We start from the raw sequence: 25,389 nt of genomic DNA on the forward strand, positions 1-25,389 counted from the left end.
AGACAAATACCATACATTTCACTAACATATAGAATTTAAGAAACAAAGCAAAGGAGCAAAGGAAAAAAGAGATAGAGAAACCAATAAATAGACCTTTAACTATAGAGAACAAACTGATAGTTACCAGAGAGGAGGTGGGAGTGTTGGTTGAAATACATTATGAGGACTAAGGAGTGCATTTGCCATGATGAGCACAGAGTGATTAAAATAAAAACTTCAATAAAATTTTTTAAATTAACCTCACTGAATCAAGTGTTATATTTTCTTAGTTTTTAACCAGAAAACTAATTAGCATATTATTATAAGTTTTGTCCCTATTTTCACCTGATTAGAAAATAAAATAGCTAATTTATTATTTCATCCTTCTAAAATTTTCTCTGAGCTTTGTGTACATTGGAGAATTAAAGTTGAAATATAGGAAATATTCCAGAATCCTTTTTCATTTTGGTCCTTTACAGGAAGAAAAAAAAAAAATGAAACCCTTACTCAAAAGATTAAGTAAATGACGTGGAAGGAACTAGAGGGTATTATGCTAATGAAATGTGTCAATCAGAGAAAGACAATTATCATATGATCTCCCTGATATGAGGAATTTGAGAGTCAGGGTAGGGAGTTGCAGGGGGTAGGGAAGGAAAAAATGAAACAAGATGGGATGGGGAGGGAGACAAACCATAAGAGACTCTTAATCTCACAAAACAAACTGAGGGTTGCTGGGTGGTGGGGGAGTAAAGATAGGGTGACTGGGTTATGGACATTGGGGAGGGTATGTGCTATGGTGAGTGCTGTGCAATGCTTAAACCTGATGATTCACAGACCTGTACCCCTGGGGCAAATAATACATTATATGTTAAAAAAAAAAAGAAAAAAAAGAAGAAGTATAGATACACATGCATTAAAAATGTTCCCAGAGTGCAGCTAGTCCTAGCATTCCATAATTCACTCCAAATTTTATAAAGGTACAAAAAATACAGCATAGAATGTTCAAACATTGCACCTAATTTCAGTCCTTTGTGAGAGCTACCACCACAACCTTAGATTCACAGAAGACTAAGGACCCATTAGTTTCAACCAAATGCCCCATTAACATAAAAATGAATTTGGCCATAGGAAAGGCTGTTAAATTCCACTCAGACTTTTCAGTGTGGAATTGGAAATTTCCTTACAACACTAAGTTGTAACGCTAAGTAACGCTGCCCAACATCAAAGAGAGACTCATAATTGAATTTCTATACATCAGAATGGAGACAAGTTCCTTATTTATTTTTTTTAAATAAAGAAGTAAACATGGAAATGGAGTAAAAAATCCCAAGAATTACAACTTACCTGAAACTTTAAGGCATCCTTTTATATTCAACAATTAAGTTCTTATTTCTTTTCTAGCAACACACAAATATTGAAATCATGGATCACAATTGGCATGCATGTGTTCACTCATCCAAATATTCATTCTAGAATAATTTCTTGAACATCAAATGAGTAAAGACATTACACATTTGGAAAAGTGAGTGGTTCAGGAAGTCTGGATTCTGGAATGTGAGTGGGAGAACAAGAGATGAAGAAAAAAAGGTAAAAAATCACCAGATTTTCTTATTTTTGTTTCATATATGGCCATGCTTTCAATAGGGATTTCTAGGAATATTGATTAGATAAAAGACATGATTTTTTTTTTTTAGTGCCTAAATGCTGAGCAACAATAATATCAGAATGTGTAAATGCTAAATATCGATATTTGAGGTTCATTAAATATGGAAAGAGAATTGACTAGAGATTGAGACTATGTTTCAGATCATAGCTCTATTACCATGCACTATTGAAGCTTTCTCCATTACCTGATTCTTAATTTGTTTTTTTGTTTTTTTTTAATTTTTTGTGTATGTTTTAAAGTTATGGAATGGAGAATGTTTACTGCACTGGAAATTAAGAAAAGCATATGTGATTATATTTCTATGAACACAAAGTAGCAACTATGAAGAGCTATAAATGAAGATTTTGTAGTAAAACAATGATGAAGCAACATTTTTTTCTATTTTATATCTGGGTGTATTTGGCTTATGGTGAGCCTAAAATGTTGCAATTCTTTGTTTTACTATATAATCACCAATGGGAACAATTATCTTCATTTTTTATTCGTCTTCAAATCATTACTTTGGGGGATAAAAAATTGTATAATTACCATGTTTAGTCCTACTAATGAGGGGAGAACAGACACCTGGGTGGCTCAGTTGGTTAAGCATCTGCCTTCTGCTCAGGTCATGATCCCAGGTTCCTGAGATTGAGCCCTGCTGAGTGTCCCTGCTCAGCTGGGAGCTTGCTTCTCCCTCTGCACTTCCCCGCACCCCACATCCTTGCTCATGCTCCCTCTCTATCTCAATTAAATAAATAAAATCTTTTCTAACAAATCAGTATACATCCAAATCCATAAAAGCTACTGAAACTACATAAATTTTAAAACTGAAAATACACAGATTCTATCACTTTTAAGAAATGCTCATGTCTAATATTTGCCTGTAAATATGTTTCCTAAAAAAACTTAATTACAATAATATATCATTTATATTATACTGTATTGATAATAAATTAACTAATTTAAAGTAGAAACAAAGCAATTCATTTATGCATACACTTCATCATTATTTAGGCCTCTGATTCTTTGTCTAACATGAATTTTTACTGTGGTAAATAAATATGTCAGAAGATGCAATTATCCAATCAAGGAGAAATGTGCTGTATGAGTGGACTACATGCTATTAGTAAATCCAGAGACAAAGAGATTTCAGGAAAAGCAATTGCAGGAAGAAACTAGAGGCAGAAGCAAAAATGTGAACTTCAGATTATGAAGTAACAAGTATTTTATCCTTTATTTGTGGCTAAATATAATATTTTTAAAATAGATTCATGACTTGGAAAAAGTAAATGGAGAGTATAATGCACATCCAAGACATTTGTTTTCTTAGACTATAAGACTCTTAAGATGTATCTTAAAAATTCTGATAATAAGATTCGGACTTGTAATAATTTAAATATAAAGAATGCTTACCCATTATTTCCCCAGATCAAAAGCTAGTGACAGCTGTAAAATTAGTTAATGGTATCCCTATAGTTGAAGCTGGCACAATAGACTCAGTTCCAATCTGTTCACTGGAAAGTCTTATAATGTAGTGGTGTCAGAAGTCAACAACTGGAAATATTGAAGAATCTTGTAATATACAGAATGGGGCTATTTCCTAATAATAAAAAAGTGAGACTAACAAAGTAGAGGTCAGAAACACCTTCAGTTGATAATTTTTCAACCTATGAAAAGTAATTGATGTCAATTTTGACCATGTGCCAAGAGGAAAAGTAGGATAGTTCAGCTGCAACAAACTCCAACTCCCACTGAAGTCACTAAAATATTTATTTATTGAGAAAGACATGAGGATGGGAGAATCTTGAATTCAGGGAAGACATCAGGCTAGAAAATAAAATGAGCAAGTATACTAAGATAATTGCAAAAATGTCACCATTTCTTTATTTCACCCCCACTTATATATGCCTGCTACCATATAACTTTGTCATGCCTTCCTGATCTGATCACTTCTTTATGTGTCTCTCTTTAACCAATGGGATATTAGTAGACTGAATCAAGCAGAGCTTGAAAAAGAGCCTCCATTTCCATTTTGATATGTTTGCACCTCTGTGATAGGATGAGAGTATGCCTAACACATCTTGTTAGTGGATGCGCAGCTTGAGTTTTGCCAAATCACCTTAGTTTGGGATAACGGATATTGACAAGGTTAACCAACAGGGAGAAACATGAGTGATTCCAGCCTAGATCACCAGAGTGACCAAATCAATCCTTTCTGAAGCTGAAGAACAAACATTTATTCTCCATGCCCTTGAGGCTTTCTGATGTGCTCCACAGCAATAACTAAATGATAGGTATTCTTAGTGTATCTGTACTTCTTTCAGACAGTAGAAATTGGATCACATAGAATATGGGTATAGACAGAGATGAAGGCCTAAGTCTGAGTCCTGTTGTACTCCAGTATCTACAAATGAAAAGCAGGAGAACCTCTCCAGGGGTCTAAAGGATGAAGGTGTGTTAGGGAGAAATCAGTGGGAAAAGAGGACATCCAGGAAAGCAAGAAAAGAAAATGTTTTAAGGAGCGCTGATAAGAAGGATATGTTAAATGCTGAAGAAAGGAAGAATAATTTGAGAATTGACCTTTAAATCTGACCATGTTTCTACAACTGGTGACCTTAACAGTAGTAGATTCAACTGAATTTTGTAGGCAAAGTCCTAATCAAACCATATTTGAAAAGGTGAGATTAAACGTGAAGAAGGCGACCAAAGAACATATGGACAACTTCGTGAGAAATTTTTTTAAAAAGGAGGAAGAGAGAGATGGAACAAGGGCTGAAGGTAAAGCAGAGCCAAGAGAGGTTTAGGTTTGTTTTTGTTTACTCTAAGAGGACAACTAAAACCATACTCCTTTAAGGAAAATGATGAAAAATATTTATTAAAATGACAATACAGAGGGCACAGAAAACAGATGCAGAAAAAAAAAGTCACTAAGGAAAACAAAAACCAACAAACAACACTGACGAGAAAACCCTTCAAGTAGAGTGTTTGTCCTACCAAATTTCCATCATGTTTCTAATTTCACACATACATGTAGCCATATTTCCCAAAGGTGGGAAACCCTGACTCCTTCAGAATGATCATCCTCTTCCATCTTTAAATGTTAACAAAGTTTTGTTTCAAGACCTAATGCAAAAGATTTTTCTTAACACATGATTAATAAACAATGGAATTGGTTTACTCTAGCAATATAAATTCCTTTTTTCTAATCATTCATTCCCTTTATATTTATAAACTTTACATCATTGCATTATTCTTTTTGACACCAAATAATAAAAATTTCTAACTGAACATAAGTAATTCTACAATAACATATTCTAGCATTTCTTTGTAGTAATAAATATTTTATATTTCTAATCTAATGTTATCATGCAGTTCTCTATAATAATTGAAGGACTGTTGATTTATTCATACTATGATTTCATATACTTGCCCAGAAATGCTTTAGAGAACTTTTGATGATCCTAAGATTCATTCAAGTACCTGGTAAAATCACATCAATTTAGATTTGTATTTATTTTTCTTAATACAGTAGTGTTATATTTGCAAAGTGCATTTCAAACAATTTTTTGGTCAAATGGGAAAAATTGTGAACAGAATAATAACAGAGCTTCAGGCCCAGGTTGGATAATAATAATTAATTAACTGAAAGAAAAAATTCAGGGCACCTGTATGGTTCAGTCAGATAAGCATTGGAGTCCTGGTTTCAGCTCAGGTCATGATCTCAGGGTTCTTGGGTTGAGCTGTGCCTTCAGCTTAGTGCTCAGCAGGAAGGGCAGGGGGGTGGGTGTCTCCTGGAGATTCTCTTCCTCTCCCTTTCTCTCTATCCCTCTCCTTCTTAGACTAGCTTGCTCTCTCTCAAATGAATACATAAATCTTTGAACAAACAAAAATAATACAAATATAATACAAATTTGAAGTAGATCTCTATGAAAAAATTTAGTTTATGTGATAAATGTACTTCAGTATTTTTGTAATCTATTTCTGGTAAAATGACATACATGATATACTAAAAAAATAAAAAGTTTGAGTTACTGATGTTGTTAGCATATATTCTATTTTAAATAAAATTATATCAGTTTGACTCTAGAGAGCACAGTGAAATAATACATGGTCATAATTAAATAATTTTAAAAAAATTCAAATGCAATCTAATAGTCTTCCAGACTACTTCTTAAATTAAATTAATAATGTATACAAAAATTCTTGACAAAATACTAGCAAAATGAATGCAGCAGTACCATAATCAAGTGGGATTTATTCCTGGGCTGCAAAGGTGGTTCAATATTCACAAATCAACCAATGTGATACACTGAACTAATGAAAGAAAGAATAAGAACCATATGATCCTCTCTATAGATGCAGAAAAAGATGGATTGCAAAATGCACTGACAAAGTACAGCATCCATTCTTGATAAAAGCCCTCAACAAAGTAAGGATAGAGGGAATATAGCTCAACATCATAAAGGCCATATACAAAAGACCCACAGCCAATATAATCCTCAGCAGGAGAAAACTGAGAGCTTTTCTTCTATGATCAAGAACAAGATAGGGATGTCCATCCTCACATTGTTGTTTAACGTAGTACTAGAGATCCTAGCCTCAATAATCATACAACAAAAAGAAAAGGCATTCAAATTGGTAAGGAAGAAGTCAAACTTTAACTTTTCACAGATGACATAACACTCTATGTAGAAAACCCAAAATGCTAGAACTGATACATGAATTCAGTAATGCCACAAGATAAAAAGTCAACTTAGAAAAATCTGTTACATGCCTGTATATCAATAGTGAAGCAGCAGAAAGAGAAATCAAGGAATCAATCTTATATACAACTGCACTTAAAACCATCAGATACCTAGGAATAAACCTAACCAAAGAGGAGAAAGATTTATACTCCGAAAACTATATGAAAGAAATTTCATGAGAAAACTCATAAAAGAAATTGAAGATGACATGAAGAAATAGAAAAACATCCCATACTCATGTATTGGAAGAATAAATATTGTTAAAATGTCCATAGTACCCAAAGCACTCTACACAGTTAATGCAATCCCTTTCAAAATACCACCTGCATTTTTTAGTGCTAGAACATACAATCCTAAGACTTGTATGTAACCATACAAGACCCCCAATAGCCAAGGCAATCTTGAAAAAGAAAAAGCAAACTGGAAGTCATCACAATTCTGGACTTCAAGCTACATTATAAAGCTTTAGTCATAAGGACAGTATGGTAGGGATATAACAACAGAGATCAATAACACACAATAGAAAACCCAGAAATTAACTCACAACCATATGGTCAATGCATCTTCAATAAAACAGGAAAGAGTATCCAGTGGGGGAAAAAAATGGTGTCTTCAACAAATAGTGCCTGGAGAATTGGACAGCAACATGCAGTAGAATGAAACTGGACCACTTTCTTACACCATGCACAAAAACATATTCAAAATGGATGAAACACCTAAATGTCAGACAGGAAACCATCAAAATCCTAGGGAACACAGGAAGCAACTTCTTTGACATAGGCCGTAGAAACTTCTTACTATACATGTTTCCTAAGGCAAGGGAAACAAAAGCAAAAGTGAACTAGTAGGACTTCATCAAGATAAACAACACAGGAAACAACAGGTGTTGGAGAGGATTCAGAGAAAGGGGAACCCATTTATACTGTTGGTGGGAATACAAATTGGTGCAACCACTCTGGAAAACAGTAGGGAGGTTCCTCAAAAAGTTAAAAATAGAACTACCTTTAGATCAACAATTGCGCTAATAAGTTATTTACCCAAAGGATAAAAAAATACTGATTCAAAGGGACACCCAATGTTTATAACAGCATTATCAACAATAACCAACTTATGGAAAGTACCCAAATGTCCATGAACTGATAAAGAGAAAGAAGCAGTGTATATACATTGGGGTTAATGTAGAACATGAAATTAGCCATAATACTTGGCTTGCTAAAATGTAACACAGAGGCTGAGTGCAAGGAAGCTTTCAGAGAAGGGCGTAGGCCTTTGGAATGCTAAGGTCTGCATTATGACTCTGCCATAGGAATGCTGCAGGGAATTGCCCCCCAGGGAGCTTTCTCAGCCCAGACATCTGCTCTGTGATCTAAGATGTATGTATTTTCCCTTAGGCTATAGGGAATTGTAGAACATGCATATTAGCATATTGTATCTTCCCTATAAACAGATTCTCCCAGTTCCAGGAAGACATTTTGTCACATACCATGTGCTTGAGAAACAGTGATAACAATTTGTGACTATCCTTAAGGACCAATAAAAGCAGGAGCAAAGAACCACTAAGGGTCTTTGTCTCTGAATGTTGACCCCCTTACCTTCTCTCTTTCCCAGAAAAGTCTGCATTAATCTTTCATCTCTTGGTACAGGGATTTATGACCATTCCTGGCCCCATATATATATATATATATATATATATATATATATATATATAACAGAATATTACTCACCCATCAAAAAAAAAAATGAAATCTTGTCTTTTGCAAAGACATGGATGGAGCTAGCATATATTATGTTAAGCCAACTAAGTCAAAGAAAGACAAACACCAGTTATGTGGAATTTAAGAAAAAAACAGACTCAACTATAGAGAATATACTGAGGGTTGCTGAAGAGGAAGCAGCAGGGGGATGGTCTACATGGGTGATGGGTATTAAGGAGGGCCCTTTTGATGAGCACTGGGTGTTATATGTAAGTGATGAATCACTAAATTCTACTCCTGAAACTAATATTACACTATCTGTTAATTAGAATTTAAACAAAACCTTGAAACAAACAAATAAGTAAGCATACATGAAGAAGTAAAGAAATAATAATGTGGAGCCTTCAAAACTACACACAGATAAATCTGCCTTAAAATTACAGAAAAATGAAGAAACAAATTTCTAAAATTTGATGAAATGGGAACTCTTATTTACATTATAAAAAGGCTGTGTACTACCTAATATAAATAAAAATATAAATAAAAATATACTATCTATGATTTCATATGTCAAATCTTTCCCATAATGGAAAGAAATTCATATAGATAGATTCTCTCTTCTTACATTGAAAAACTCATATCTGAAAGATTTCATTTGATAAATTTCTCATCTGAGTGTATATCATTTTTAATTGCCTTGACCTTCCTTCCTATTTCTTCTTCATGGCTACTAAACTCAAGAAAATCCTTTTGTGGGGCACCTGGGTGGCTCAGTGGGTTGAAGCCTCTGCCTTCAGCTCAGGTCATGATCCCAGGGTCCTGGGATCGAGCCCCACATCAGACTCTCTGCTCTGCAGGGAGCCTGCTGCTTCCCCTCTCTCTCTGCCTGCCTCTCTGCCTACTTGTGATCTCTGTCTGTCAAGTAAATAAATAAAATCTTTAAAAAAAAAAAAAAAGAAGAAAATCCTTTTGCTATGTTTCTCTAACCACAAGCTAAAATTATTTCTAAGCATAAGATTAGTATTAATGATAAATTTATGTTAAATTAGTCTTTTTTACATGCTGTCAACATTTTAAAATTTTTAGCAAATTTTTAATTCATAGCTTTTATAAATTTTATGTCAGAGACAAGTGTTTTTTATATATACTGTATATTAAAATATATATGTATATATATTTGTCCCATAGGTTGTGAATGTTAAATTTACATTTTTGTCTTTTAATATAAGGATGACTTTTAAAATTTATTATCATATTCAGGAGCTTTCACATTTCATTTAGTGTAATCTATCAATTTTTTCCTTACTGACATATTTTCCTTTTGGCTTTTGTAGTTAGAAAGCTTTCCTGTCTCATGAGCTGACAATATTCTGCTGCAATTCTTCATGGACCTTACATTTTCATTTTTAAAATTTAATTACTCACAGTCACTTGAAATTTATGTTGTGGTACCTGTGTTAAGAAATCAACTCAATTCATCATATAAACTCCTACTACTCTGATATAAAACAAGCAAACAAAAGTACAAAAAGACAAAGGAGAGACTGATCATATAAATAAATGTGGATGCAGAAACTCTAATGAAATTATGATGGAATAGGTGTATCACACTACGGAGAGATAGTCCCACAAACATCCCTAAATACAAAAGATGGGAAGGAAGGAAATAAATAGCACTTATTATGTTCAGATGCTATTTACAAAATTATCCAAAAGTATACATAGAATATTAATTTAATGCTTAGTAAATGCTTTTTAAAATTATACTAAATATGAAGAATACAAATCTTGAAGTTTTTATTTTTATCTTTCTAAGATTTTATTTATTTATTTGACAGAGAGAGACACAGCAAGAGAGGGAACACGAGCAAAAGGAGAGGGAGAAGCAGGCTTCCCCTCTGAGCAGGGAGCCCAACACGGAGCTTGATCCCAGGACCCTGGGATCATGCCCTGAGCCGAAGACAGGCTTAAAGACTGAACCACCCAGGCGCCCCAAATCTTTTATTTTAGATAGAATCTACCTTCTGAAGGATCTTTATAAAATGATTTTTTTTAAAGACTTTATTTGAGAAAGAGAACAAAAGCAGGAAGAAGGTCAGGAGGAGAGGGAGAAGCAGACTCCCCACTGAGCACAGAGCCTGAAATGGGGCCCCATCCCAGGACTCTGGGATCATGACCTGAGCCAAAGGCAGACACTCAACTGACTGAGGCATCCAGGTGCCCTAGAAAATGATCCTTAAAAGTATCTTTTATTTATCATTTTAAAAGGTGATTGAAATTCATTTAAGGTTTACAGAATCCAGATATTGCAGTGGTTGAACACTATACACATGGCCGGAGAAACAATTTTCCTCACACTTCTCAAGCTTTTCATATCTTGTGAGCAGGTTTACTGATTATTCAGCAGTAATATGAAAATATCTCCCTCCAGAGCAAAGGGCCTATTTATTTACCATCTACTGTAAAAGATCCCAGTTTCCTAACGGCAGAGTTCATCTCCTATAGCTCACCCCACCGTGTATGTTGGCACCGTCCAGCCCTCTTCTCATTGTCCTTGGTAACTGAGGCTTTGGGAACCCAAAGAATTGTTGATACTCTGGGTATTTGTATGGCTCTATGTTACAAATTCCTTGTCCCTGAATCAGTCATTTTGCATCATCTGCTAGCATCCATGAAGCTGTGCCAGGCTAATATTTTAACTTTGGGTCTGGCAAAATCTCAGAACCTTAGCAGTTCTTGACAATATGTAGATATTGAACTATGAAGTTTTTACAAAGAGGTCAGTAGTTTCTGCTACTCTTTTGTCACTCAAATTATATTTATCAAAATGACCAGAACAACAGTGTGTTACAGTTTGCCACATATTGCTACCTTCAGTTCTAAGCATCATCTTTTCTAGCCACTATATCTATACAAAGATGTTTTTCATTGCTCCAGGGTCCTCATAATTATCCACAAAGTTCTTTTGAAATTTTGTTTAAGAACTTGTTTAAAGGAGTGTATTACTAAAATGAGTATTATTTAATTAGTTTTTGCACAGGATTGTCATTCTTCCATTATGCTCTCTCTTCAAGTTAATGGGAATGACTGCCTCCCTGTGCTCCAGTTCTGTCTCTAGCACTGACCTCTTAGCTCAGAGCCGCAACTCATGAGCTGATTACTTCTCTTAACCTCTGTCAGTGTTTTGATCTTTGGCACTGGAAGAGCACTCTGCTTGTGTGTGCATATGTAAAAAGTGTCCTCTCTTCCTTTGGTTCAAATTGAAAATGGATTATTGCCCCATTACCACTTTGATTCTAAGGAAATAGATTAGAGTACTACCGCATAGCTTACTGAGCTCAGATAACACTTGGATAAACTGTCACTTCCATTTTATAAGTTGAACAACTTTCTAAGAAAGACAAAACAAATATCCAGATACAGTATTCCTTTTGAGAAGATGGAAATTCAAAGAATTTATATGTCATGAGCAAACATTATAATATAAACAGATATATACATATATAACAAATCCAAAAGGTTGACTATATATTAATATTATGGATTCACTATTTAATAAACCAATATTATGTCACCACATAATACTGCATATTATATATTAAATGCATAATATTGAAATAGCTAGCATTTATTGAATGTTTACATATTAGGCACTGTTTCACAAATACTACATCATTAACTCTCTGGATCTTCAAAACACCTTGTTGGATTAGTATTATATTAATTTCACATTATGAAGAAATGAGCCTCACAGCAGCTGAGTGATAAAATCAGCATTAAATATTAGGTCTTGTAAAACCATGTTCAGCACTTTAAAAGGTTATCTATTACCCTATATTTCTCACTAAGAAAGATGTTATGTTAAAAAAAATATAGTCATGTCAAAAAATATATTCATATTAAAATGTGTTCCACTGGAAAGTAAAAATCTGAAACATCATAACATTATATTTAAACTGTATCTGACCTATGTAAATATACATACTAGTAATAGATCTAGTAATAATTGACTTATGTAAATATATGTACTAGTAATATGTAATAGATGTACTATTTAATAAACTAAAAATAATCAATATACCAGTGTAAAGAGAAAAAAAGTAAAGAATACATTAGTTTTATCTTTTTTAGGAAAAAAATGGATCCACTTAGATTAATTAATTATAAAATGCATCTTCAAACTTTGCTTTTTTCTCTCCTTGTATTTCCTATCCTATATTTAGCTGTCACTTAAATGAGTCACTAATCATGATACACTAGGCAGAATTTTAAGATGGGCTCCAAGATTCACCTTCTCACCATGAATGCAGGTAGAACCTATGGATATGATGAGAAAGTTGCCCTCTTCATCAGGATACGTTATATGAGATTGGTGGTAGGACAGTCACTCTTGTGATTATGTTATGTTACATAAGACTCTTTACTAGTCAGCTGGAGAGGGAGGTAAAGTGAGACAGATATGTGCTAAGTTGGAAGAAAGGTTGTGAACTGCCTTTTGTGGGAGGAATGGTAGGGAACTACAGGTGCGAGAAAAGTCCCTGGTCAATACCTGGTAAGAAAACATGGATCTCAATCAAATTACCATAAGGAAATAATGTCTACCAGTTGGGTCAAGTGGGTGGCTCAGTGGGTTAAGCCTCTGTCTTCAGCTCAGGTCATGATCCCAGAGTCCTAGGATCAAGCCCCACATCAGGGTCTCTGCTCAGTGGGGAGCCTGCTTCCCCCTCTCTCCCTGCCTGCCTCTCTATCTTCTTGTGATCTCTCTCTCTCTCACTCTGCTAAATAAATAAATAAAATCTTTAAAACAAACAAACAAAAATGACAACAACAACAAAAATTCTACCAGCAACCAGTAAGCTTAGAATAGGAAGTATTCTTCCTGCTTCCTATAGGAAGGCTACAGTCAAGGTATTGACTGTAGCCTTGTGATAGCGGAGCTAAAAACCGAGCCATACTTCTGACCTATAGAATGCTGAAATTACAATTTGTGATGTACTCGTCTGTTAAGTGGTGGCAATATTCATTTCACAATATAAATATAAAATATATTTGAATATATGTAAGAATTATCATTTTATGGACAAAATTCCTTTAAATATCCCTATAAGAAAGAAGTGCTTTAACACGTCTATAGGCACAATGAAATACTGCACGAAGTATAGCCAGTGATGACTAGTGTTGACAATTAAGAACAGAAGAGCACACAGGAGAGTAGAAGCAAGATGGCGGAGGAGTAGGAGAGCAAAATATCCTTGGTTATGTAACCATTCTGAACACCTACAAACTCAACAGGAGAGAGAAGAGAAGAAGAGCAGCAGTTCTAGGAACAGAAAAGTGACCACTTTCTGGAAGGTAGGAGGGGCTGAGAAATGATTCTGAGGCAACGGGAAGATAGACGGCGGGGGGAGGGGCTGGCTCCCAGCAAGCGGCAGCTCAGTGGAGCACAAAATCAGAACTTTCAGAAGTCGGCTCCACTCAGGGACATCATTCCAGAGGCTAAGCTGGGGGTGGAACACTCCTGGGACAGTGCGGCCTCAGGACCTGCAGGGTCACACAAAGACTGGGGGTGTCTGAGTGTAGCCGAGCTCCCAGGGATCAAAGCGGGCAAAGCAGCTGCAGAAATGGAGTCGAGGAATGGGCTCTCAGTTTGGAGTTACCTTAAGCCCTGATGCAAGGCATAGTCATACCACTGCTCTTCAAGCAGGAATCCTATAAAAGGCAGATCTGGGGAGACCACCCCCTTTCACCTCTGAGAGGAGTGGCGCAGGAGCATGTGGCAGAAATCTGCTGGGTTTGGAGACTCCCAACCAAGCCATGCACAGAAATAGAAACGCTCCATCACAGGCCGGGTGAGTTGGGAGTGGGGTCGGAGACCAGGGAGACCGGAGTGATTGTTTTTCTCTGAGGCTGCACTGAGGAGTGGGACCCTGAGCTCTTGGCTCCTCTGGGTAGGCGATCTGGAGGCCGCCATCTTCATGCTCCTCCTTCAAAATTGTAGGGAAAGCATTCAGGGAACAAAAGCTACCGAGAACAAACGGAGCAGTTTACTTAGCCTGGTTCCTGGCAAGGACGGTGCAATTACGCCTCCGGCAAAGACATTTGAGAATTACTGCAGCAGGCAGTTGTGCTGCCTCCAAAACAAACAAACTTTCCTCAAAACGTTGAAAATAGAGCTACTCTATGACCCAGCAATCACACTACTGAGTATTTACCCTAAAGATACAAATGTAGTGATTCAAAGGGGCACGTGCACCCGAATGTTTATAGCAGCAATGTCCACAATAGTCAAACTATGGAAAGAACCTAGATGCCCATCAGCAGATGAATGGATAAAGAAGATTATAGATATATATAAAATGTGTATATATATACACATACACACACTATGCAGCTATGCATATAATGAAATACAATGCAGCTATCAAAAAATCTTGTCATTTGAGACAATGTGGATGGAACGAGAGGGTATTATGCTAAGAGAAATAAGTCATTCAGAGAAAGACAATTATCATATGATCTCTTTGATATGAGGAATTTGAGAGGCATGGAGGCAGGGCGTGGGGGGAACGGATGGAAAAAATGAAACAAGATGGGAATGGGGAGGGAGACAAATCATAAGAGATTTTTAATCTCAGGAAAAACAAATGAAGGTTGCTGGAGGGGAGGCGGGTGGGAGAGATGGGGTGACTGGGTTATGGACATTGGGGAGGGTATGTGCTATGGTAAGTGCTGTGAATTGTGTAAGACTGATGATTCAAAGACCTGTACCCCTGTAGCAAATAACGCATTGTATGTTAATAAAATTTAAAAAAAAAAAGAGCACACTGTCGCAGATCTGCTTGTAAAATAAGAAATATAGTCTTCAATTGGAAGCAAGGTGAAAGAAACAAAAGTATTGATAAGTTCCCTCAAACATGACAGACAATTAAATTACAATAAATGCAAATGAATATGAGGAAAACTATTTAGCAGATGCAAATATTAACTATAAATTGGAAATATTATCATTAATGTAATAATTAGATAAAAAGTACAATAACTAATGAACCAATTAATTCCCTGAATAATACTTAAACCCCCCAGCCCATGCCTTGTAGTCAATTCACATTTCATCATATGAGGAAAATCAATATGTTGTTCAGAGAAAATTATTAATTAATATTGCTTCAGATTAGCTTCCTGCATTCCTTTTTTTTTTAATTATTATTATCCCATTTACTTCCTGTTAAAACTTTACTTCACCTATGGCCAAATGAAAAATTTTTTGTGTCTTTTTGTGTCTTTCTTTCTCACTAGGGAATTTCATTAATTAAGGTTTTGATAATGGCTTTCCACATTCATTGATGTTAGAAGATTACTATTTAAAAATATGATTAAAATGTATACAAAATTTAAAGAATATTTTAGACAAGATAGTATACTGTATAGATAGAAAAATTATAATTTTATTGGAATATTAAATGCATTTTGTAAACTATGTTTTCTTATGAGGTATGCAAAAAATGACCGAAAATCCATCTTTAAACTGAGAGTTATGTAGTAAGTACTAAAAATGGGATTTTAGGGTTGCCTGCATGGCTCAGTGGGTTAAAGCCTCTGCCTTCAGCTCGGGTCATGATCCCAGGGTCCTGGAATTGAGCCCTGTGTCAGGCTCTCTGCTCAGCAGGGAACCTGCCTCCTCCTCTTTCTCTGCCTGCCTCTCTGCCTCCTTGTGATCTCTGTTTGTCAAATAAATAAATAAAATTTTTAAAATAAATAAATAAAATGGGATTTTATAATAATTATTTCCCTATACAGAAATACAATTTTATCTTATATAGTATGCATATTCATTGAATAAAAATGTTTGATGTTATTTATTATTCCTGTTAAAATATTTGTATTTTACTTTATCTATGTTTATTTTTATGATATTTTAAAAATGATAACTGTTAAGGGGCATAACTATTTTTATATGGAAAAACATCTCAGGTTTAATTTTTTGTGGCATGTCATCATTCTTAGAGTCAAAAATAAATATTAAATTCTATTTTTCTAACTTACTACATGTTAGTAGGAGGAAATCAAGATAAGTTTGTAAGAAATTTCTTTTTTTTTTAAGATTTTGTTTATTTATTTGACAGACAGGGATCACAAGTAGGCAGAGAGAGAGGAAGGGAAGCAGGCTCCCTGCTAGGCAGAGAGCCCGATGCAGGGCTCCATCCCAGGACCCTGGAATCATGACCTGAGCCAAAGGCAGAGGCTTTAACCCACTGAGCCACCCAGGTGCCCCTGCAAAAAATTTCTTAACCAAGCTTACAATAAGCTATTAATTACAACAAATTATCACAATGTGTGATCTTTGAATGTATGAAACACACAAAAAAAATCTGACTTACAACTGGAATGTTAAATTATCACTGTCTCAGACTTCATTCTAATGCACATATCAAAATGATAAATTATAGCAGTTGACAGAACAATACATTTAGTAACATATATAAAAGAAGGAAATTCAATGTGAAATGAGATTACATACTAAGTTTAATAATTCTATTTCTGGGGAATAAAATACAATCTGCGACATTAACCTTATCTTTTCCACATGAATCACAAAGATTAAATAGGTCATATATCACTAGCTTTAGCAATTTTTCATCTTCATCTTGATTTTCTTGTTATGCTATATGAGTGACTTTGTATTTTTAAAAATGTTTTTCATAAACTATTTACTTCACCTAAGTAAAGATTTTAAAGCAAAGAACATATGCATAAAAGGAAAGTAATTTTACGTATCATTTATGGCTTTGCTCAAATAAAAAGCTCCAAATTTCACTAAACCTTATTTATTTAAGGTGCAGATCAGTGAATGCCACAAATTCTAAGTGGTTAAACATAGATTACATCTGCCTTTTAAGGCATTAACTGGCATTTTAATTCTTAGGAAGTGGGACATGTATTAAATCTTTCCTCATTACTAATAAAATTATTAGATATCTATACATCAGTTGAGTTTAACAAGCTTCTATGAAGTGTTTTCCGTGTTCCAGGAGGCATGTTTGCAAAACACGCAAAATAGTACCATACCCTTTATCTACTCATAGCCTATGTGAGCAAAAACGTACAAAATGGTCAGATACAGTATTATCACAAGGTATGTACACATCTAAGCACATAGAAAAAGATCATCGAGCATTTTGGTCTCAATTCTGAATTCTGTAAATAACTTTCTGTAAATGATTAAGGCATGTGCAAAATCTGGAAGAATAAGAAATGAGTGAGCCAAATACGTATGTACAGAGTGTTCGGGGAAGAAGAGACAGAGATTTATGGCAGAATCATTTAAATAATATAGTACATATAAAAATTTAATACATGTTCATGTGCCTATTTCATAAATTAAGGTTATAGGAGAGAAACAACGCTGGGGCACTAACTGTGGAGTTTGTGTATGCTACACTGTGCAGAAATAAGAAAAGTTTAAATGTCTGAAAGCCTTTGTGAACTGATAGTACTGTTGAAGCTTTGTTGTGAGTGTAGTGAAAATGATCTGTATCTTCCTGGATAATAGATGTACAAAAACTCAAAAATTAATAAACCCACTTTTTGTTTATACCCACTTACATATTTATTGTAATACTATGTCTTTTTACTCTCTTAAGATGATACTTAAGTAAAAGGCTTATTTGTGTCATTCTCTGGATTGGGATTTTGAACACTTCCTACTGTTTAAAAGGGGAAAAAGATAATTGTGACTTAGCTAGGTCACTGTAGGATTAGGATGTTTCTATGTCTAAGTAGGGTGACTCTATGAAACCTGAAAGGTAAAAGATTTGAATTTGAGTAAGAGGAAAATTGTCTTTACATATATGACATCTGTTGTTTTAAAAGCAATATCTTTCATTTATTCTTCAAAGTATTTAAGGTAATGATCCATTAACTTCTTTTATTAACTTAACTTACCTTTATTGCTAATATATTTAATTTTAATTTTACTACATAAATTTCTCTTGCTACAATTCAACTGTCTTGCCAGAAGCATAATTAACTTGATCTTAAATTGTAAGCTCTTCATTAAATTTCATGGTACTGCAGCTTTTAAATTTTTAAAGTTTAGGAATTGGAAATAACCCCTAAAATGAAAAGTCACTAAAGTCATTTGATGTTCTCAAGGATAAACTTAATAAACATGTGTGACAGTTAAATCAAATAGTAAGAAATGTAAATACTCATTTGTATGTCAAGTGTTTTAAAAGAACAAAGAATATATACATCACCCATATTATATGTAAGAATACATTTCAGCCTTTATGTTTCATGTTTTAATATACAATATTATCAGTGATTTTTGTTTTTATAATACTCTTCTGTACTAAATTCTATATGAACTTATCCATTTAATTGTAAATGAAATTATAGTTTATAGTTAGATATAAAATAGGTCTCCGAAATGTATGCAGTTTACATTTGTAGGGAATTTATACATATTTTTATGTTAATGTCATTTTTTGTTAAGTTCTTGCTTATTACATTTTTTCATATAATTTTCTAGGGTGGAAAAAAATCCATGTAAAATGTTTAGCGATGTGATTGTCACAAAGAGATCACTCAGTGAATTTTACCTAGTGATAGTAGTCTTACTAGCCAGATTTCTGAATTATAATATGAAAACGACTTAACAGCATGTTTTCTAAAGGTGAAACTTTCAACCCTATAATACACATCAACAATCATTAAGGCGCAATAACAACCTCGTGTTTGAAGTGAGTTTTTAAGACTACACTCTAATTTTTAGTTTGTTTCTGATAATTGAATTAGTTCACTGATAGGTGCTGATATAGTTCATTGAGATTCTTACAGACATTAGAGTAACCTCTTACTATAATACTTATAATAATATTTAGTATGTAAATGATCCACTATATGCATTCATTATATTACTTTGTTTTCACAATAAATAATTCCAAAATGGCAAGATACTCTATGGTATATAAGCATATGCTTTTTTACCTATAAAATTGATTATGCAACTTTGAATTAAAATGTAAAAGAAGTCTGGAATTTATTAGCAAAAACTGGAATATATTATTTTATTTTAATTTTTATTACATATAATATATTATTTGTTTCAAAGGTGCAGATCTGAATATTTTTGAATTCTGTTTGGCAGATTTAGAAAAGACGTAACAGTATTTCTCACTATGTGTTCCATAGAACACAGATCTTACCAGGTTTATCTTTTTTTTTTTTACCAGGTTTATCTTGACTGAATTTTGAAAAATGGTTATATGACTATTCAACCTAGTATACATTATTGCTTCTTGAATTTTCTGTTTCATAGAACAGTATTTTAGCCACTTATTTTTATTAACATAAAAAAACCAAAATTCTATATAAAAACAAACCTTGGGAAATAGTAACAAGATATTGAGGTGTATGGTAGACAGTAATGAGAAAAGATAAAGATAGATGCAGCTAGATATTAATGGGAAAATTTTCCACAGAAATTTAACAACTCACAGCTTTGACTTCAAGGAATTTAAATGACAGGTTTTCAGTAAATAATTAAGAGCTCTTTCTCAAAATTTATTAAACACACCCTCCATATTTTTAAAATAAATGGGCTGAAGTAGGGCAGTAGAAGTTTATAAGAACTGAGTTCTGTGAAGATCAGAGACTGACTTATCTTTATCAATCATTTATTCTTTATTGGACTTACAATTGGAATTGCAATGCATATTCCAGGAGTTTATTCTGTAGTCTGATTCAGAACATATAACTGGGGCAAAGAATTTTATATTTCACATTTTAATAAATTTTCCAGATAATTCTGATGCATGTGCTCCAGTATTGGCAAATTGAAAAACACATATATTACTAAGAGAGATCTCATAAGTTCTAACACACAAGGACAAGGTCTTAGGACACTTTAAAGGATGAAGATGAAAGGTACGGCAAAGAGGATACAGTCAGTGGTACTGTACTAGAGTTGTAGGGTGACAGATAGCTACACTTGTGATGAGCACAGCACTACCTATAGACTTTGGGGATCACTATGTTGCACACCTAGAATTAATACAACAGTATGTGTCAACAATACTTTAAACAAAAGATAACTAGGAAATGATTATATAGAGAAAAATGTAATGAAAATTAATGAGATTCAGATACTAGAATCAAAAAAAAATGCAGGTATAAATTTAGAGGAAATGTCCAGATTAGTAGATAAATTTATTGTAGCAGGAGTAGGGCCCAGAGTTGTAATTTGAGGTAATTATGAAATGATGACTTGGATCCAAAATCTAGGCATGTGCAGAATGAGCTTTGAAATTTCAAACTAAGTTTTCTGGATTTCACAATACCATAGTTCCGCCTTATCTGCAGTTTTGCTTTCAGAATCGGCAGTTTCGCTTTCCTCCACTTCAGTTACCCTGAGTCCACTGTGGTCCCAGAGCAGATCATCCTCCTTCTGACGAATCAGCGGAAGTTCAATTGTAGCCTAACTCTACATCAGAGTGCCTTCGTCATTCCCCTCCCGTCATTTCGTCACGTAGGCATTTTATCATCTTACATCATCACCGGAAGGGTGAGTACAGAATGATTTGAGAGAGAGCATGTTCCCAAAACGTTTGTTACAGTATATTTTTATAATTTTTTATTTCATTATTGTTGTTAATGTCTTACTATGCTTAATTTTTTTCAAGACTTATTTACTTTTTGTAGTGTGAAAGAAGGGAAAGGGGGTGAGGGAGAGGGAGAATCCTCAACAGATTCCCCCCTGAGCACAGAGCCCAGCAAAGGTCAGGATCAGTCTCACAAACCGAGATGATTACTTGAGCTAAAATCAAGAGTTAGACACTTAACTGATGGTGCCACCCTAATGCCCCACTATGCCTAATTTAGAAATAAAACTTTGTCATAGTTATATACCTGTAAGAGAAAATATAGTATCCATAGTTTGTTACTATGCACGATTTCCGGCATCCGCTGAAGGCCTTGTAACATATGTTCTGTGGCTAAGAGGGGACTACTATACATCAGCTGGTCTTGACGGAATCATTGGCCATTGTTAAATAAATAAACACTTGCAGCTATTCCTTCTGTAAAATGTTATATAGTGTCCCATGGTATGGTAGGGCAAATGAAACCCATCCCCTACCCCCTCAACCAAATATCTCTGGAGTCAGTGAATATGTACTGGGACATGGCAAAAAGAACCTTGCAAATGTAATTAAGTGTAAGGAATTTTACACAAGGAGATGAGACTTGATTATCCAGGTGGGTCCAATTTAATCACACAGGCCCTTAAAACCAAGAAATTTCTCTACTCAAAGTCAGAGATGTGTGGGGGAAGAAGGTAGTAGAGGAATGCTTCAGAAGGGGAAGTCAGAGAGATTTCACGTGTGAGAAGAGTGCAGTGAACCTCTTGCTGGCTCTCAGACATAGGATCCAAATACAAGGAAGAGAAAGTCCTTCAGGAGCTATGGGCGCTATTATCTTCCCAGAGCCTTCTGATGAGAGCATAACCAGCTGACATCTTTATTTCAGCCTTGCAAGACCCTGAACAGAGGAACGAGCAGAGACCACCAGGACTTCTCAGTTCCAGAACTGTGAGTTAATGTATTTTTGTTTTAAGATGCTAAATGTGTATTTATTTGTTACAGCAGAAATAGAAAACTAATGCATGGTAGAAGGTACCATCACAAATCAATGCTTGATGTTCTGTAGCATGAATACTGATCCCTCAATACTATATGGACACTTTAATACCTTATATTTTAAGTCAGGACCTCCCAGACATACATTTAAATGTCATGAAGATCTACAAATTCATTTTTACAGAAACAGAAAAGACAGAAATATAATGTACATGTTGAAAGAATGGAGAGCTTTGAAAATATTTTTGAGTATATTTCATGAAACTTGATAGTCAAGCCAGAAAACATGGCAACATTCTAACTCATCTTCCAAGTTACTACATTTTCAGTGTACTCGGTAGTTATGGAAAGAATAAGCTAACCTAAAATATATTTATACTTTGATGAACGGAGTACAGGGTTTCTATTAAGGAGCCTTTAATAAAAATTATTGTATTACTAACTCCTTCAATATTGCCAAAATTACACTTAAAATTAAACCTTTGTGTTTGTAGTATCTTGAACTATGAATTAAGTTGCCAAGATAAAAATACTCAACTATTGTGGAAGCACCTTAGAAAAATAATGATTTTTACTAGCACAATGGAGGAAAATAAGTCTTAGAATGCAGCCTTCCCTGCTGGACAAAAGATAGTTCAGAAATGTATTGGGTAGAAAATAGTGTTAAAACTGCTATGATGTGTCATTATTTAGGATATAAAAAAGAGAAAATATTTTTACTCAATTGTTTGTTAAAGGATAGTCTTTCTAGTGAGAAAGCACTAAGATGAAATGGTTGATTTAAAACTTTCCCCACATGCAAACTGTTAACCTTTATACTAAAGCAATTCTACTTTATATATGCTTTCCAGTGTGCTCTTTAAACATATTATATTTTGAATTATTATGTGCTTTAGAAAGTAACCATGCCTGCTACTGTATTTGTGTCTGTATTTGTGTATCTGTTATGATGATTTTAGATCTGGTGTGATGCATTCTGGTAATATGGTCCGGGCTGGGGAGGGGGGCGGGGGGGTGAGTTGAAATGTGTTATGATATTCCTATAGGTAGAGAGGGGCTCTTCCCTAAAGGAGGTGCAACTTTATAGTCAAATCACATAAAGAAGAAATTTCCAAGTCCATGACCTCCCATCTGAAACCATCAGGATTAGAGTATTTTTAGCATCAGAATTTATAAATAAAAAAAAGAACATATGCAGATTCTGTACGTTTTTAACACCAGAGCCTGTGGTACACCAAATTATTAAATAATATTTGCATAATGAAACATGAGTATCCAACATTATGTGGGATAAATAAAGGTCATTAGTGGCCTTCAATCAGTTCAGGTCAGGTTTTGATGCCAAATCAGTTTGTTCCACCTTCCAGATAAAACCTTTAGTTTCAAGAGCTTCTTAGTTTTCCTTTCTGTGTTTTAGGGATTATGGATCTGTGCGTCTGGAAAGCCTGGTTTAAAATGGAAGATGCAAACTCTTGTCTCTTAATAGACCTTTCCTCTTGACTAACTTACAGAGAATAAAGATTACCAGGTTATTTTCTAGCAGAGAGGCAAAATAGGGTGGAGTCTGTGATGCCTGAATCTTGAATCAGAACTAATTTCCTGTCACTTTGATTTTGTTTGCTTTCGTTCATGTTTAACCCCATAAGGGTGTCATGGTCTCATCTCCTAAGATTTAAAGCAAAAATTTTCCTCTCTTCAGGTACACTGCAATGAAAGATTAAAGCCTTCTCATTTCTAGCATTTTACTATGTATTAAGGATTATTAAGAAGGTGACTCTCAGGACAGAATTTGAAATAATAGGATAAACTGTATCTTCCTTCCTAGTGATTCTTCTTCCATTTCCATCCTAGAGAATATTGGTTTGACTGTATTAGACTGAGCAGTGGTCCTTTTATATTGCTATCACTTACCTTCATAATATACTTTAAACCCATGAGCGCTAACTGCGAAATCACTGGTCAAACGTAGTGAGAACACGGATTTGGTACTTGTCACTGGCGGTGGCAGATGGAATCCTGTTAACCTATTACCAAAAAAAAAAAAAAAAAAAAAAACATAAATAGGAATTAATTGTTAGTGTTATAGAGATTTTACCTAACAGAGTTGAAAGAGCATTTAAAGTCCTTTTATCAAATCCCCAAGCTTTGTATAAGTAGGTGTGTATGTCTGTGGATAGGTGTGTGTGTGTGTAAGGGTTTATTAAGGAATTTATGACATGTGGATTGAAAATCATTCATCAAAAACAATTACTATAGGTATAGTTAAATATACAGTTATTTGCATACATATGAAGGCATATAACTATTTTAGACCATATATCTATTACATATATCATCTCTAGGAAGATACTGATTAATTTAGATTCTGGGAAGTAAGTTGTGAGAGTATGTGTTTTTAGGTGTCTTTTGTTCCTGACTTTAACAACTGAGTATTCAGAAGATATTTTGTCAAATAAATATTTTTCCTGATAGTTTAGAATATATTTACATAGTGGGGACTATTTATTAATATCTAGTATTAAAGGAAGATATGTGATCTAAATATGAAATCTTGAAACTGAAAAGTCTACAAATGATGTCATTTTTGTTTTATTAGATCCAAACTTTCAATAAGTTCTATAAAATTTAGCAGTTGCAGATTGCTTTGGGGTTACACTGAATTTCTTTAAAGATTTTATACATTTATTTTAGAGAGAGAAACTGAGGGAGAAGAGAGCGCAAGCATAGGTGGGAGGAGGGGCAGAGGAGAAGCAGACTCCCCACTGATCAGGGAGCAAAATGTGGGCTCCAGTCCCAAGACCCCAGGATCATGGCCTGAGCCAAAGGCAGATGCTTAACTGACTGAGCCACCCAGGCACCCCTATAGTGCGTATTTTTATAAAACAAATATTTGTCTGATATTTTGACCGTAATTTATTGCATATTTTGTAAATAATATTGCATATAGTTACAAGCTTGATTATACAATTGATCTACAATTATCTAAAATAGAAAAGAGAAATAAAAATTTAAAAAAAGAGAAATAAAAAATTAAAAAAACAAGATATAATTTTTCTAAAACTAATGAAAATACATATTTTTAATTTTTCTATAAATTGCCTTGTATGTTATTTATTTTCCCATTTTATTATTAATATAAGAATAATAATTAGTAATTTTATGCAATGGAATTATACTACTTTTCATATACTTGCTATTTTTGCCCAACAATGTACATGTAGAACTAATCTACATTGAAATTACCATATATTTCAGTGCTAGATAACAATAATTCTAATTTGTCTCAGGTGTGTTTATTCTTTAAAAATTATTAAGAATCCCCAAAAGGATTTAAGGTCAAGATTTATCAATATTTACCCTATTTAAATTAAAACTGAGAACAGTTTTTTACATCTGTGCATTTATGACTTAAAAAATAACCAGGATAAGCACATTGCATGTTGACAAATCATAATTTATTTTATTTATTTATTTTTTAAAGATTTTATTTATTTATTTGACAGAGATCACAAGCAGGCAGAGAGGCAGGCAGAGAGAGGAGGAAGCAGGCTCCCTGCCGAGCAGAGAGCCCGATGCGGGGCTCCATCCCAGGACCCTGAGATTATGACCTGAGCCAAAGGCAGAGGCTTTAACCCACTGTGCCACCCAGGTGCCCCAACAAATCATATTTTAATTCAAATTATTACCTT

The 25,389-nt window shown here is 34.3% G+C and overlaps 1 protein-coding gene across 1 annotated transcript in view; it reads right to left on the bottom strand.

Moving 5' to 3' along the window:
- The window catches only part of CSMD3 (CUB and Sushi multiple domains 3), a 1,237,422-nt gene that overhangs the window by 1,046,649 nt on the left and 165,384 nt on the right, over positions 1 to 25,389 (bottom strand). Inside the window, exon 3 of the mRNA XM_004743466.3 lies at positions 23,612 to 23,724. Within this exon, the coding sequence (XP_004743523.2) occupies positions 23,612 to 23,724 (113 nt within the window). The remainder of the gene's footprint in view (positions 1 to 23,611; positions 23,725 to 25,389) is intronic.

This window comes from Mustela putorius, unplaced genomic scaffold (genome assembly GCF_011764305.1).
Source record: "Mustela putorius furo isolate JIRA1106 unplaced genomic scaffold, ASM1176430v1.1 tig00000228_pilon_pilon_pilon, whole genome shotgun sequence".
In the NCBI taxonomy this organism is placed as follows: Eukaryota; Metazoa; Chordata; class Mammalia; order Carnivora; family Mustelidae; genus Mustela; species Mustela putorius.